Source organism: Pelophylax lessonae, assembly GCF_965119305.1.
Source record: "Pelophylax lessonae genome assembly, chromosome: 1".
Lineage (NCBI taxonomy): Eukaryota > Metazoa > Chordata > Amphibia > Anura > Ranidae > Pelophylax > Pelophylax lessonae.
The window spans coordinates 455,463,523-455,476,895 of NC_138768.1; the positions used below are offsets into that span (position 1 = coordinate 455,463,523).

General features: G+C 46.0%; 1 protein-coding gene across 1 annotated transcript in view; it reads left to right on the forward strand.

Moving 5' to 3' along the window:
• The window catches only part of LOC309544507 (uncharacterized protein C19orf44 homolog), a 75,350-nt gene that overhangs the window by 34,147 nt on the left and 27,830 nt on the right, over positions 1 to 13,373 (forward strand). The window contains exon 9 of the mRNA XM_082243409.1: positions 2 to 168. Coding sequence (XP_082099535.1) covers positions 2 to 168 — 167 coding nt within the window. The remainder of the gene's footprint in view (position 1; positions 169 to 13,373) is intronic.

Consider the following 13,373-nt stretch of genomic DNA (forward strand, 5'->3'; position numbering starts at 1 on the left):
GCTCTGACCACATACAGTCCAATGGCTCTAGCACTGAATGACATGTTGAAACAGCAGCTGCTCCTTACTCAGACATTTGTGGACATGGCTCGACAGCTGTACCTCTCCACTGTGAAATCTCTGGAGAGTGAATCTTATCAATATACAACCCTTGAGGACACCAAGAAGGTAAAAACAAGATCAAGCAGGAGCTTTAATTGCTTGCTAGTTTATTATAGGCTACTTTTCTGATGGGCTTGCATTTACTTCTCTTTGCCCGGCTTTCTTAATGCGTTTGTTACCCCAGCATTTCATATTCCTGATATGTGCCTGCTGTACCATGTTACTTGTATGAGAAAGTATCCTGTTCTCTTTGTATTGCTTCCTTTGTGTGAAATCCCTGGTGTTAATGCCAGTCCCCTTCTTATTAAAAGCTGACAACACTAAGCACTTGCCGACCAGCTGTTGTACTTATACTGCGGCAGATCGGCTCTATCCCGCAAAATGACCTACCTTTTTACGGGACCGCTAGTGGGTGTGCGCGCACGTGCTAATTGGCCACAGGGGGAGACAATCAGTGGGTCTGGCGGCCCCGTTGTCCGCCGGGCACCTGCGATTGCTCCCCGTTGAGACAGAGGCAGTCTGCCGTTGTAAACACAGCAGACCGCTGTTCTCTCAGCAATGAACACAGGGATCCTGTATTCCTCTTATTTAGGAACACAGGTTCCTGTGTTCATTCAGCAAGCCCATCCTCCACACTGTTATAAAGCACCCCCTAGGGACACCCTGAACCTTTTGATCGCCCCTGGTGTTAACCCCTTCCCTGCCAGTGTCAGTACAGTAACCGTGCATATTTTTAGCACTGATTACTGTAGTAATGTCACTGGTCCCCCCCCAAAAAATGTCAGATGTCCAGGCTGACCGCCGCAATGTGGCAGTCCCACTAAAAATCGCTGATTGCCGCCATTACTAGAAAGCATAAATAAATAAAGATGGAAAAATATTTCCCCTAGTTTGTAGACACGATAACTTTTGCGCAAACCACTCAATATACACATGTATGTATGTAATATATATATATATATATATATGTGTGTGTGTGTGTGTGTGTGTGTGTGTGTGTGTGTGTGTGTGTGTGTGTGTGTGTATATGTATATGTATATGTATATGTATATATATATATATATATATATATATATATATATATATATATTTTTTTTTTCCAGAATTGTCGCTCTTTTTCTGTTTATAGCACAAAAAATAGAAATCACAGAAGTAATCAAATACCACCACAAGAAAGCCCTATTTGTGGGAAAAATTACCGCGCAATTGACAGTTAAAGTAAAGCAGAGTGCTATATCGCAAAAAAATTGGCTTGGTCATTAAGGGGGTAAAACCTTCCAGTCCAGAAGTAGCTAAGCAGAAGAACACACCATGGTCAGTTCTCCTAGCTATGCTGGGAACTCAGCCTGCTCTCCTCCAATGATTAGACTTGTCCTGACACCCCTTCCCCCTACAATCCCACATTCACTGGGAAGATCAGCGTGCTGCTGCTTCTTCTCCCCCCAGCTGTGATGCAGCTGAGAACAGTGTGTGTGATCACTTATTAAAAAAGGGAAATAAAGGTATTTATAATAATTTTTCTTTATTGTACATCACGGGAAACAGAGCAGCAATGATAAATACTATATGGGTTATACGCCACCTCTAGGTGAATAGACACTGGCAACCAAAAAGACAGGAAGTCCCCCCCCCTCTATATAACCCCTCCCATACAGGAAGTACCTTAGTTTTTTGGCCAGTGTCTTAGAGGTGATGGTCATGGTTGGAGAAGCTCTCCATATTTTTAAAGAAGAAGAAAAAAGGTTATACTTCAATCCCAGTTAAGATCTCTGGATCCAAGGGGATTGGCACTCAGAACCATCCGAAAGTGAAAGATTAAAAGGAAGGTACCTGAGCCTCGGTAAAGGGAAATGAGGTATTACCTGTAATGTGACTCTCTTGGGTGCTGGACCCTGGGATCCGGGCCCTTGGTAAGACTAACTTCAAAGGCGTTCTGGCAGGGTGCCCTACAGGTCCAAGGAAGTGGCCCCAAAAAAATTAGGGGGACCTAGTCCTTGAAGGTCGACAAGTGACAGAACCCGCCGTGATGGGTGAAGATTGGATTCTAGTTTTAGGCAGAATCCTGCGGCGGGAATTGGTACGTTCACTTTAATTATGATGCATTGTTCCCTTCTAATTTAACAGATACCGGGTGCCATATTTTATGTCTCCACTAGAGGCAGTATGTGTACTTTGTGCATCCTGCCGCTCCTCCGATTACCGTCTGTGTTCAGGGCGCACCTTCGGTGGCCATCCCTGCAGCGTGAGATCACACACGCGCGCAAGTTCAGCCTATTTACATGCAAGTGTGCCGCCATCAGGATTGGAAGATCCTAGCCGTGCATCCTCTGTGTTAACCTTCCCTGAGAAGCCAGAGGCAACTGGCCCATCTGAGCCATTACGGTTGTCAGGCATAGTAGCAGCATCTAGAGCTTCTGTCTCAGCATACATTACGAAGGACAATTTCGCATTAGCTTTAGCTGGCCTTGAGGGAAAAATCGCTGGCATGATTGCTTCAGTGTCACAAGCAGGGAGCAAACGTGATAGATTCCCCTCACCTGAGGATTCCACTTCTGGGGAGTCGTGGTCTGAGGAACCATTCTCAACCTCTTAATCCTAGAGATTACTGTCTCTCACTGAAATAGTCTGGTTTGGATTTAAATTACCTCCCTTAGAGATTTCTGAAGTCACGTTTTCCTCATTAGGCTCGTTACGGCCTTCTCAAAATTCTCAAGCTTTTACCTTGCATCTGCTTTTAGAGCAGATATGCTGATAGGATTTTTATTCCTCCCAAAAGATTTTCTTTGATGTATCCTATGGAGTAAAAATTCACAAGAAAATGGGTGTATGCCTACAGAGGATGCTGCTATTTTTACTGTAAACAGAAATTTAACCTGTCCTGTAGATGATGTCCAGGCTTTTAAAGATCCAGCTGATAAGAAATTGGAATCTTTACTAAAAGCTTCCTTTGCTATTGCAGGGTCTGCAATACAACCGGCAGTGGAGTATATGAGTAAATGGGAGTTTGTCAATCTTTGAAAGACTGTATTAAACATGTGTCCAGGAGTGTTCCTTCTCAGGGAGAGTCTGCTGAAGATTTAGCAGATTTACCTCAGGCTTTGTGTGTTGCAGTAGATGCTCTTAACTCTATACAGCAAATGTCATGGTTTTCTCTTCTGTCAGTTCAAATGTGCAGAATCCTGTGGCCAAAAAGTTGGTCTATGGAATTACCGTGTTAAAAAAAAAAAAAAAAAAAAAAATTTGAGTGCCTATTTGGTGAAGAACTAGACAAATATATCCAAAAGATTTCTAGGGGGGAAAGTGCGCTTCTACTAGTTAAGATGGGAAGTAATTGTCCTTCTTTTAAAGAGGTTGTAAACCCATTTTTATTTTTTCACCCTGAAAGAGAAACTCGTAATGAGCTAGTATGCATCGCATACTAGCTCATTATGAAATACTTACCTTAGAATGAGCCCCCGCCGTGCCGCCCACTTACCTCTGACGGGCGACATGTTCAGTCGCCCGTCTTCCGGGATCGCGGCATCCGGCCATCTGATTGGCCGGAGCCGCAGTGACGTCACTCCCGCGCATGCCCGACGGTCACGGCACGGGGCTCTAAAGGAACGGCACCAGCGGCCATTCCTTCAGAGCGCATGCGCCAGTGACGTCACTGGCTGCATGTAAGGTAAATATCTCCTAAACGGTACATGTTTAGGAGATATTTACAGTACCTATAGGTAAGCCTTATCATAGGCTTACCTATAGGTACAACTTGCAGAGGAGGGTTTACTTCCTCTTTAAGGTGTCTAACACTCAGATTCGCAGTACTTCTTTTCCCAGGCAGTTTTGACGGTTCTTGACTAGAGCCAAGCCTTCAGGTCAAGGGCAGAAGAAACCCTGGGCCCAGAGGCCTACCAAGATGGGGGGAAGGCTTCTACAGTTCTCGGAGGCCTGGGTGGAAATGATTCAGAACAACTGGGTTATTGCCACAGTCTCCCAGGGGTACAAACTAGAATTTGGGGTGTTTCCTCATCCTCGGTTTGTAAGGTCAAACATGCCTGCAAATCCTTCAAAAAGAAGATCCTTCTTTCTGGCTCTGGACCATCTGAGTTCCCAAGCAGTGATTACAGAAGTTCTGGATGATGAGAAATTCAGGGGTTTTTACTCAAACCTTTTCGTTGTCCCCAAGCCAAACGAAGATGTGAGATCTATTCTGGATCTCAAAGCTCTGAACCAGTTTTTAAACATTCGCACATTCCGAATGGAGTCAGTTCGCTCAGTCATGACCTCTCTGCAAGGAGGAGAATTTTTAGCATCCATAGACATCAAGGGTACATGCCTTCACGTGCCAAATTTTCAGGCCCATCAAAGGTTTTTGTGCTTTGCAGGGGAAAACCGTCATTTCTCAATCGTCCATCGTCTCATACTTCTTAGCCATTGGGTTATGCTGCCCCCGGCAGGAGTAGTACTAGGCAGGAAAAAAAGCAATTCACCACACCCATGGGGCTGTCCCTATAGGCATAACCCCACACACCCTGCTCCAGCAAAACAGTTGTTTATGCCTAGTGAATGAGTAGGACCTAGGTTTCCTACTGGGACTTCGGTCCCAGTTTTTTTTTTTTTTATTATTATTTTAAGAATATTTTGTTTTATTTATCTTTACTCGCTTTGCTAGTTAGTATTCAGGGGGATCCTCCTGGTGATCTACAAGCAATGCCTGTGAGTGGATGTCTCGCTGGGACGCGATGACCTGCAATGCCTTGAGTCGCAGCATACCCTTTGGCTGGCAGCACCCCCACTTCGGGTGGGAGGTGGTCTGTCTGGAGCGGAGCCCACCTGGTCCATGGTATGGTGAGTAAATGTAGCCCCCCCTTGTCCCTTGGTGGTCTTGGGGGGGACGTAGGCCCTCTCCTCTGGATAATGGGACCTGGACTTCCTTAAAGATCCCCCTGGCCTGTCAGGCTACCCGACCCTGTGCCCTGCCCCCCTCTCCTGCCCCCTGGGGGGGGGCGCTATTGTTGCGGCGCCTGGTGCCCTGGGGGGAGGGGTGTGGAAATGGTACCTTTTCCTGCTGGGTCTGGTTGTAAATCCCTTGTGGCCTTCATATTGGGGGTCCCTACTGCATGGCACGCTATGGGCGCTGCTATCTTTAGTGTGGGCAATAGAACAGTTTTTCCCCATTGACTTGTATGGGGCGGCCATTTTCCCTGTGTTTCCCATAGACTTGTTTTGGCAGCCATTTTGGTGTAGCCCTATGGAGCTACAGAGGCAGTGTGACCTTTCACATACCAGGCTGATGTAATTTCCTGTGGCTCTCACTTTCTGCTGCAGATCGATTTCAAGAGGTTTTCTCTGAAGGTGGTAAAGTACTGTGGTCTTTGTGGGCATATTCCTGCACACTCTGCTAGCTGTATATATTTAACGGGGACTCAACAGGCTGCGGTGATTGGCGGTGGGGACCGCGATCTGCGCTTTTAAAGTGACAGTACTCCTTTCTTTTCTGTGCATTACTATGGAGTCCCAGGTGGTGATTTCACCCTCAGACCCCCCTACTACCGGACCTTCCGGATCGCAGTCGCTGGCCGCAATTTCAGCAGCACTGGAAAGCCTGGCGACCAAGGTTGATTTTTGTAATGAAAAAGGTTACTAGCCGCAATGGGCCACTGCCTTCAACATCATTGGTGGAGTCCTCTGATTCAGAGACTCATATGGTCGCCACGGACGCCCCCCCTACCTGAGGGGTCGCTGTCCTCGCAACGCAATCGGATGGTGAAGAGGACCTGACCTCTTCAGCTGCAGTGTGGGAACGTGCCTTGGTGGGAGCCCTGATTGTTTCAGGAAGGGAAACTTTAAAAATGGCAGATGAGCCTGCGCCGGGAGGGACACGTGTCTTTTGGCTCCCGCAAGACCCAAAAATCGAGCAAGGTTTTTCCTTGTCCCCAGAATTTTCATGAAATTGTTAATGACCACTGGCGGTGCATCAAGCACGTGCTAGTAGTGCCTAAGCACTTTAAACGCCATTATCCCTTTGCTGAGACTTTTTCCAACCGCTGGACTATACTGCCTAAGGTGGATCATCCTGTTTCCAGGTTGAACAAATTTACTATAATGCCTGTGGAAGATTCCCCGGTTTTTATGGATCCGGTGGACAGGTGTGTGGAATCCCTTTCCCGCCATCTTCATGTGTTGGCAGGTTCTATCCTGAAACCGGTTTTTGTGTCTGTTTTGGTGTCACAGACGGTTATGAAATGGGTGAAGGTTCTGAAAGGCGGCAACCTGGATCCTGACATAGTTCCTCAAAGCTGATGAACCAGATTGCCCAGGCCCTGGTGTTCTTGTGTGATTCGTCCTTGGATGCGGCTCCCCTGGTGGCCAGAGTGTCGGCTGTGGGGATTGCCTTGAGATGCATGGTTTGGCTGAAGAGCTGGTCGGCTGACCAGGCTTCTAAGAAGGCCCTAACAGATCTTCCTTTTCTGGGAGAGCGATTATTTGGCGACTCGCTGGATGAGTTGATCAAGGGTCTGGTGGGAAGAGTACTCTTCCTCAATCCTCCAAAGGTAAAGCACCCCTTATAAGCGGGACCTTCCTTTACTGCTAATATACTGTGTTTTTTCGTGCCTCCGAGACGCAAGAAAAAGGTAAGCCATTCAGAGCTTCTGGAAGGACTAAGAAGCCCTTGGGCAAGACCAGTCAGTCCAGTTCTGCGGACAAGTCCTCTTCAGCATGAAGGAGTGCCCTTCTCTGTTTCTGGGGTGGGGGGATGGCTGCACTTCTTTCAGGAACCCTGGATTTCCTTAGTTCACGACAAGTGGGTTCTTGAACTGATTCGTTCCGGGTACAAGATCGAATTTCAGTCCCGGCCGGCAGACAGGTTCTTCGGACAGTCAAATCTTCGCCTGTCTCTGGATCGTTTGAAAGATCTCCTTGCTCAAGAAATGATTCTGCCGGTTCCTCTGCAGGAACGATTTCAAGGTTTCTATTCAAACCTGTTCACGGTGCCCAGAAAGGAGGGGCAAGGTGCGTCCAATCCTGGATCTCAAGGCTCTGAACCGCTTATGCGGTTGAAGTTTCGAATGGAGTCCATTCAGTCGGTGGTGGCATCTTTGAATCGGGGGGGATTTTCTGGCCTCCATTGATATCAAAGATGCATATTTGCACGTCCGCATCTTCGAGGGACACCAGCAATTCCTCTGCTTTGCGGTGGTAGAGGAGCATTTTCAATTTGTGGTGGTACCCTTTGGTCTCGCCTCTGCTCCCAGAGTTTTTACCAAAGTCCTGGCCCCGGCATTGGCTTTGTTACGTCAGAGAGGGATTGCGATCTTTGGATATCTGGACGATCTCCTGTTACGAGCAGACTCCCACTCTGATCTGTTGGGCGAACTCTCAATTATAGTTATAGTTCATGGATGGCGGGGTGGAAACTGCGCTAAACCCTATTAGTGGAGGGTGTGGGGGTCCTACCACAACAATTAAATTATTGAAAATTAAAATACAAAAATGGTGTGTGCGCTCAGGTATTACTACCTTGTGCTATGGTATAAATAGATTTTATAACCTCAGTTTAAAACTGGTATAATTTATATAACAACGGGGGTGCGTGCAAAATAGTGCATCAAATAAAGTGCTGTAGTATATGATAGCGTAATATTCAATATAGTGCAAACAAATAACAAAATAGTGCATCAACTATATGCTGTAAAATATAGCGTAATAGTCAGCAGAATTAAAGTGCAAACAAATAAAGTGCTTGTATATCAAAGATTATTATATAGTCCATATATGTGCAAATTATATATGGTAGTGCAAATGGTGCAAAAAAGTCCTTCTGTGCAAATCAAAATCAAAGTGCTGGTGCTTTTTTCACATGTGCAATGGTGGTGTGACCCTCCGCTTCACCTCCAGGTGGTAAATGGTAAGAAGACCCACTTACCAGATCCCGTGGTTTCCTGTGGGCGTACGCCACAGGAATCAGACAAGGCTTAGGTGTATCTCTCTCTGATGGATACCGATTTCCTGGGGGTGTTGAGAATGCTCGGGGGTCCACAGCTTGCTTCTGCTCCTGAATGCATTCAGGGTATGGAGAGAAAAAGAAGGCTCTTCATAGTGCAGGCGTTGTAAAAAGTATCCTTTATTCAATAAAAGCCGCAATCACAATAAAAAGCAGAAAGTAAAAATATATAAATTGGTGCCCTTGTATGAATGTCCTTTGCAGACACCTAGCCTCGCGGCTGTATTGGATGTCTGCTGGTGAAAGCTGCGCCGTGCTTGCCGTACCCGGAAGTGGGGAAGTGGCGTGCGGTTCACCTGGGGCCCAGAACGAGGCAGCGGGCGTTGCAACTTGACGCATTTCGTCATAAGGCTGACGTCTTCAGAAGTTATAGTTTAGCCTTGGCGAAGGTCTTTCTTCCATTGAAAAAAGTTGCACGGGGCGATCAGGTTGCTGTTGGAAACCCATCAGTCTTCCCTACAGACTTGCATGAGAGCCCTGGTTCTGATGGTATCGACTTTTTTGAGGTGGTCCTGTTTGCTCAGTCTCACTTGAGGCCTCTGCAAAAAGATTCTGGCAAAATGGAACAGGGATCCACGGTCGTTGGACCAGAAGATAGTGATCCATCTCACGATTTCTGGTGGATTCAGTCGCCAGCTTTGTGTCAGGACAAGTCCTTCCTGCCATTGTTCTGGACGGTGGTCACCACGGACGCCAGCCTGTCAGGCTGGGGTGGAGTGGTAGGGAAGCTCTGTGCCCAGAGGACTTGGACTTGGTTGACAGAGGAGTCTTCCTTGCCGATCAATATTCTGGAGCTCAGAGTGATCAAGCTTTGCCTGTTCCACTGGACGAGTCGGCTACGCTGTTCTCCGGTTCTGATACAATCGGACAATGCCACAGCTGTGGCCTACATCAATCATCAAGGGGGCACCAAGAGTGTCCTGGCGGCCAAAGAGGTGGCCGAGATTCTGGTATTGGCGAAAGACAATTTCCGACTCTTTCCGCAGTCCACATTTCTGGTGTGGAGAATTGGCAAGCAGATTACTGGAGTCATCAGGTGCTGGATCAAGGGGAATGGTCCCTTCATCTGGAGGTGTTTTCATCTCCTGTGTGCCCAGTGGGGGACTCCGGAGGTAGATCTGTTTGTGGCTAGGTCTCAGGATCCTCTGGCCGACTCCACAGATGCTTTGGTGGCTCCTTGGAGCCAGTATTGGTTGATTTATGCCTTCCCTCAGCTCACACTCCTGCAAAGGTTTCTTCGCAGGGTGGCGGTGGAAGGAATTCTGGTCGTTCTGGTGGCCCTAGACTGGCCTTGTCGGTCTTGGTATACAGACCTCGTAAAAATGGTCGTCGATCCTCCATGGAGACTTCCTCTGCTAAAGGATCTGCTGTCCCAGGGACCGATCTTCCATCCTGCTTTACGGTCGCTGACTTTAATGGCATGGCTGTTGAAAGCGAGGTGTTGAGGGATAGAGGTCTTTCTGACTCAGTGATTCCTACACTTTTGAAGGCCAGGAAGTTGACGTCAAGGAAGATCTGTCATCGTACGTGTAAATCATACATTTCATGGTGTGAATTGCTGCAGCTGCACCCTCGCTTGTTCTCTATAGCTAGGGTTTTGGGAACTATCGAGGGCCAGTTGTCTGCCTTGGCCATTTACTTCCAACGTCCATTGGCTACTAATGCCCTGATTCACACTTTTTTATTCAGGGGGAGCTTCATCTGGCTCCCCTGCAGAGATCCCCGTTGCCTCTGGGATCTCAATCTGGTTCTGTCTGTTCTTCATAAGCCTCCTTTTGAAAACATTAGGGAAATTTATCTGCTTTCTTTATCCAAGAAAGTTGCCTTTCTAGTGGCAATTACTTCTGCCCACAGAGTGTCTAATTTGGCGGCTTTGTCTTGTCGCTCGCCTTATTTGGTAGTTCACGGAGATCAAATGGTTCTCCGACCTAATCCGTCTTTTTTCTTCCTAAGGTGGTGTCGAATTTTCATCTCAATGAAGACATTGTGTTGCCTAAGCATCCCAAGCCTTGCACTCTCTGGATTTGGTTCAGGCGATCAGGGTTTACTTGACGGTAAGGGAGTCTTTTAGAAAATCAGACTTTGTTCTTATCTTAATGCATAGAATGCATTAAGATAAAAAAAAAAAAAAAACCTTCTGACTTTACAACTTCTTTAAGATTGAGATAGTTCTTAGGACCTTGTAGTGCAGTCAGATTTTATCATTTGATTTCTCATGCACAATTGGGGGAATTGATTTTGAATCTAATAATTTTTTATTTTAGTCCTCACAAGTCTGGATCTGCTGTCTAACAGAAATCGGTCCACAAAGAACTATCCAAAAATGTCAATTTCCTGTGGACTTGTTAGTGATGTGTATTCTCCTGGCATGTCACAACATACAACTGTAGTATATTTTTAAAAAAAGTTCCACTTTTTATCATTTAAAAAGCAGTTCATAAGCTCCAGACAAATTACTTTGCCTTGGTTGAAATTGTCATAAGTCTGCTGCAGGCAAGAGAGTTTCCATTGCCTATTCTGCCCAATTAATTAGTCTGCAACATTGTAATTCTGTGGCAAGTCACAAGGCAAGAGACTGCAGCAGGGTCAGGCATTTGTGAGCACAGCCAGGAACTGCACAGCCACTAGGATTTATAGGATTGTCATCTCTGAGCCGGTTTTCAGGCCAGGAAATAGTTGCTGATGTCATAGCAAAATGATAGTAGCCTTTAAAAAGAAAATGAAGATGAAGGGTTTGCTAGGGGAAGTACTGTGACTTCTGTGAAAGATTATAAATACATGCAAATGTTAAACATCTACAAAAATTAACATGGATGCATTTAAAGCTGAACTCAGTGAATAAATATCCTTATACCCCCTCCCCCAAGGACCTGCCCACATTCTAAGGCTGAAGCAGGAGAAGAGCACTGGCGGCTGGGGGAAGGATGAAAAGGGAAGGATTCCACTCTAATATACCCCTCTGGACTAAACAAGCATGGAAATCCTAATTTCTATGGAGAAACAAGATTTCTGTTTTGTCTATTGTGGGGCAGAGGAAGTCATTAACTGTTGGGTTATACTGCTGTCTACAGGAATATTGGACACTGGCAAACACAAAAATTGTAGGCCAGCTTCAGCTTTGCTGGGAAAAGTCCATATATTTTTTGTTAGCTTTTTTTTTTTTCTTCAGTAAAATGTCCTTACTACATTGCTGTTTGAGCTGGTTTCTACATGGCACCTATCTGAAATGGTGTTTCCTCAGCAGAACTTTGGAATGCTGCACCCAGACCCTGCTGCACTGGATGCTGTGGGCATAGCCTTGAACCTAGGGGCTAGCCTGGAACCTAGACCTGCGAGCACTGAGTTTTGCTTAAGACGCTTTCCAGACCCAGTTCTGGTAAAACCCAATCAGAGCTCTTTCCAGGTCTAGAGTTGTTGGAAATGCCTTGCCCTGTCTCACTTTATGAGTAGGCTGTTTAGGCTGAGCACCAGGAGTTTCCTTGCTACTTGTTGTACTAGGCACTTTTTTTTTTTTTTTTTTTTTTTTTACTGCGGAATGGGGTAATGCTGAGGGATTGAGTTCTCACATCAACTGCTGGGTGGAGTGTGCTGCTGCATGATCTCTTTCCTGCGAGTGTTGAAATAGCATCTCCCAGCTGCTGCTCCTGCTTGTAAGAGCCACATAGAACCCCAATCTATAGTCCATTGCTGCCCGTCTACAGTGATTTGGTCATCTGATTCTGACCCTACCGATCAAAAGTAAATTTTGCATATACAGTACAGACCAAAAGTTTGGACACACCTTCTCATTCAATGAAAATTGTAGAGTCATACTTCAAGAGGTAGTCACCTGAAATGGTCTTCCAACAGTCTTGAAGGAGTTCCCAGAGATGCTTAGCACTTGTTGGCCCTTTTGCCTTCACTCTGTGGTCCAGCTCACCCCAAACCATCTCGATTGGGTTCAGGTCCGGTGACTGTGGAGGCCAGGTCATCTGGCGCAGCACCCCATCACTCTCCTTCTTGGTCAAATAGCCCTTACACAGCCTGGAGGTGTGTTTGGGGTCATTGTCCTGTTGAAAAATAAATATTGGTCCAACTAAACGCAAACCGGATGGAATAGCATGCCACTGCAAGATGCTGTAGTGGCCATGCTGGTTCAATATTTCTTCAATTTTTAATAAATCCCCAACAGTGTCACCAGCAAAGCACCCCCACACCGTCACACCTCCTCCTCCATGCTTCACGGTGGGAACCAGGCATGTAGAGTCCATCCGTTCACCTTTTCTGCGTCGCACAAAGACACGGTGGTTGGAACCAAAGATCTCAATTTTGGACTCATCAGACCAAATCACAGATTTCCACTGGTCTAATGTCTATTCCTTGTGTTCTTTAGCCCAAACAAGTCTCTTCTGCTTGTTGCTTTTCTTTAGCATTGGTTTCCTAGCAGATATTCTACCATGAAGGCCTTATTCACACAGTCTCTCCTCTTAACAGTTGTTTTAGAGATGTGTCTGCTGCTAGAACGTGTGCCATTGACCTGGTCTCTAATCTGAGCTGCTGTTAACCTGCGATTTCTGAGGCTGGTGACTCGGATGAATTTATCCTCCGCAGCAGAGGTGACTCTTGGTCTTCCTTTCCTGGGGCGGTCCGCATGTGAGCCAGTTTCTTTGTAGCGCTTGATGGTTTTTGTGACTGCACTTGGGGACACTTTCAAAGTTTTCCCAATTTTTCAGACTGACTGACTGACCTTCATTTCTTAAAGTCATGATGGCCACTCGTTTTCCTGTACTTAGCTGCTTTTTTCATGCCATAATACAAATTCTAACAGTCTATTCAGTAGGACTATCAGCTGTGTATCCACCGGACTTCTGCACAACACAACTGATGGTCCCAACCGCATTTATAAGGCAAGAAATCACACTTATTAAACCTGACAGGGCACACCTGTGAAATGAAAACCATTTCAGGTGACTACCTCTTGAAGTGTGACTCTACAATTTTCATAGTCATGAAAATAAAGAAAACTCTTTGAATGAGAAGGTGTGTCCAAACTTTTGGTCTGTACTGTGTATGTATGTGTGTGTGTGTGTGTGTGTGTGTGTGTGTGTGTGTGTGTGTGTATGTATGTATGTGTATATATAATATATTTATGTGTGTGTGTGTGTGTGTGTGTGTGTGTGTGTGTAGATGTAGATATATCTTTGTAGTGGACATTATATGTGAGCTATGACTTAGCGCTAAGGAAGCATGACACACGTTAGCTGGTAATGCTGTTCCCCCTCTAATTGTGTTTTTTTTTTTTTAA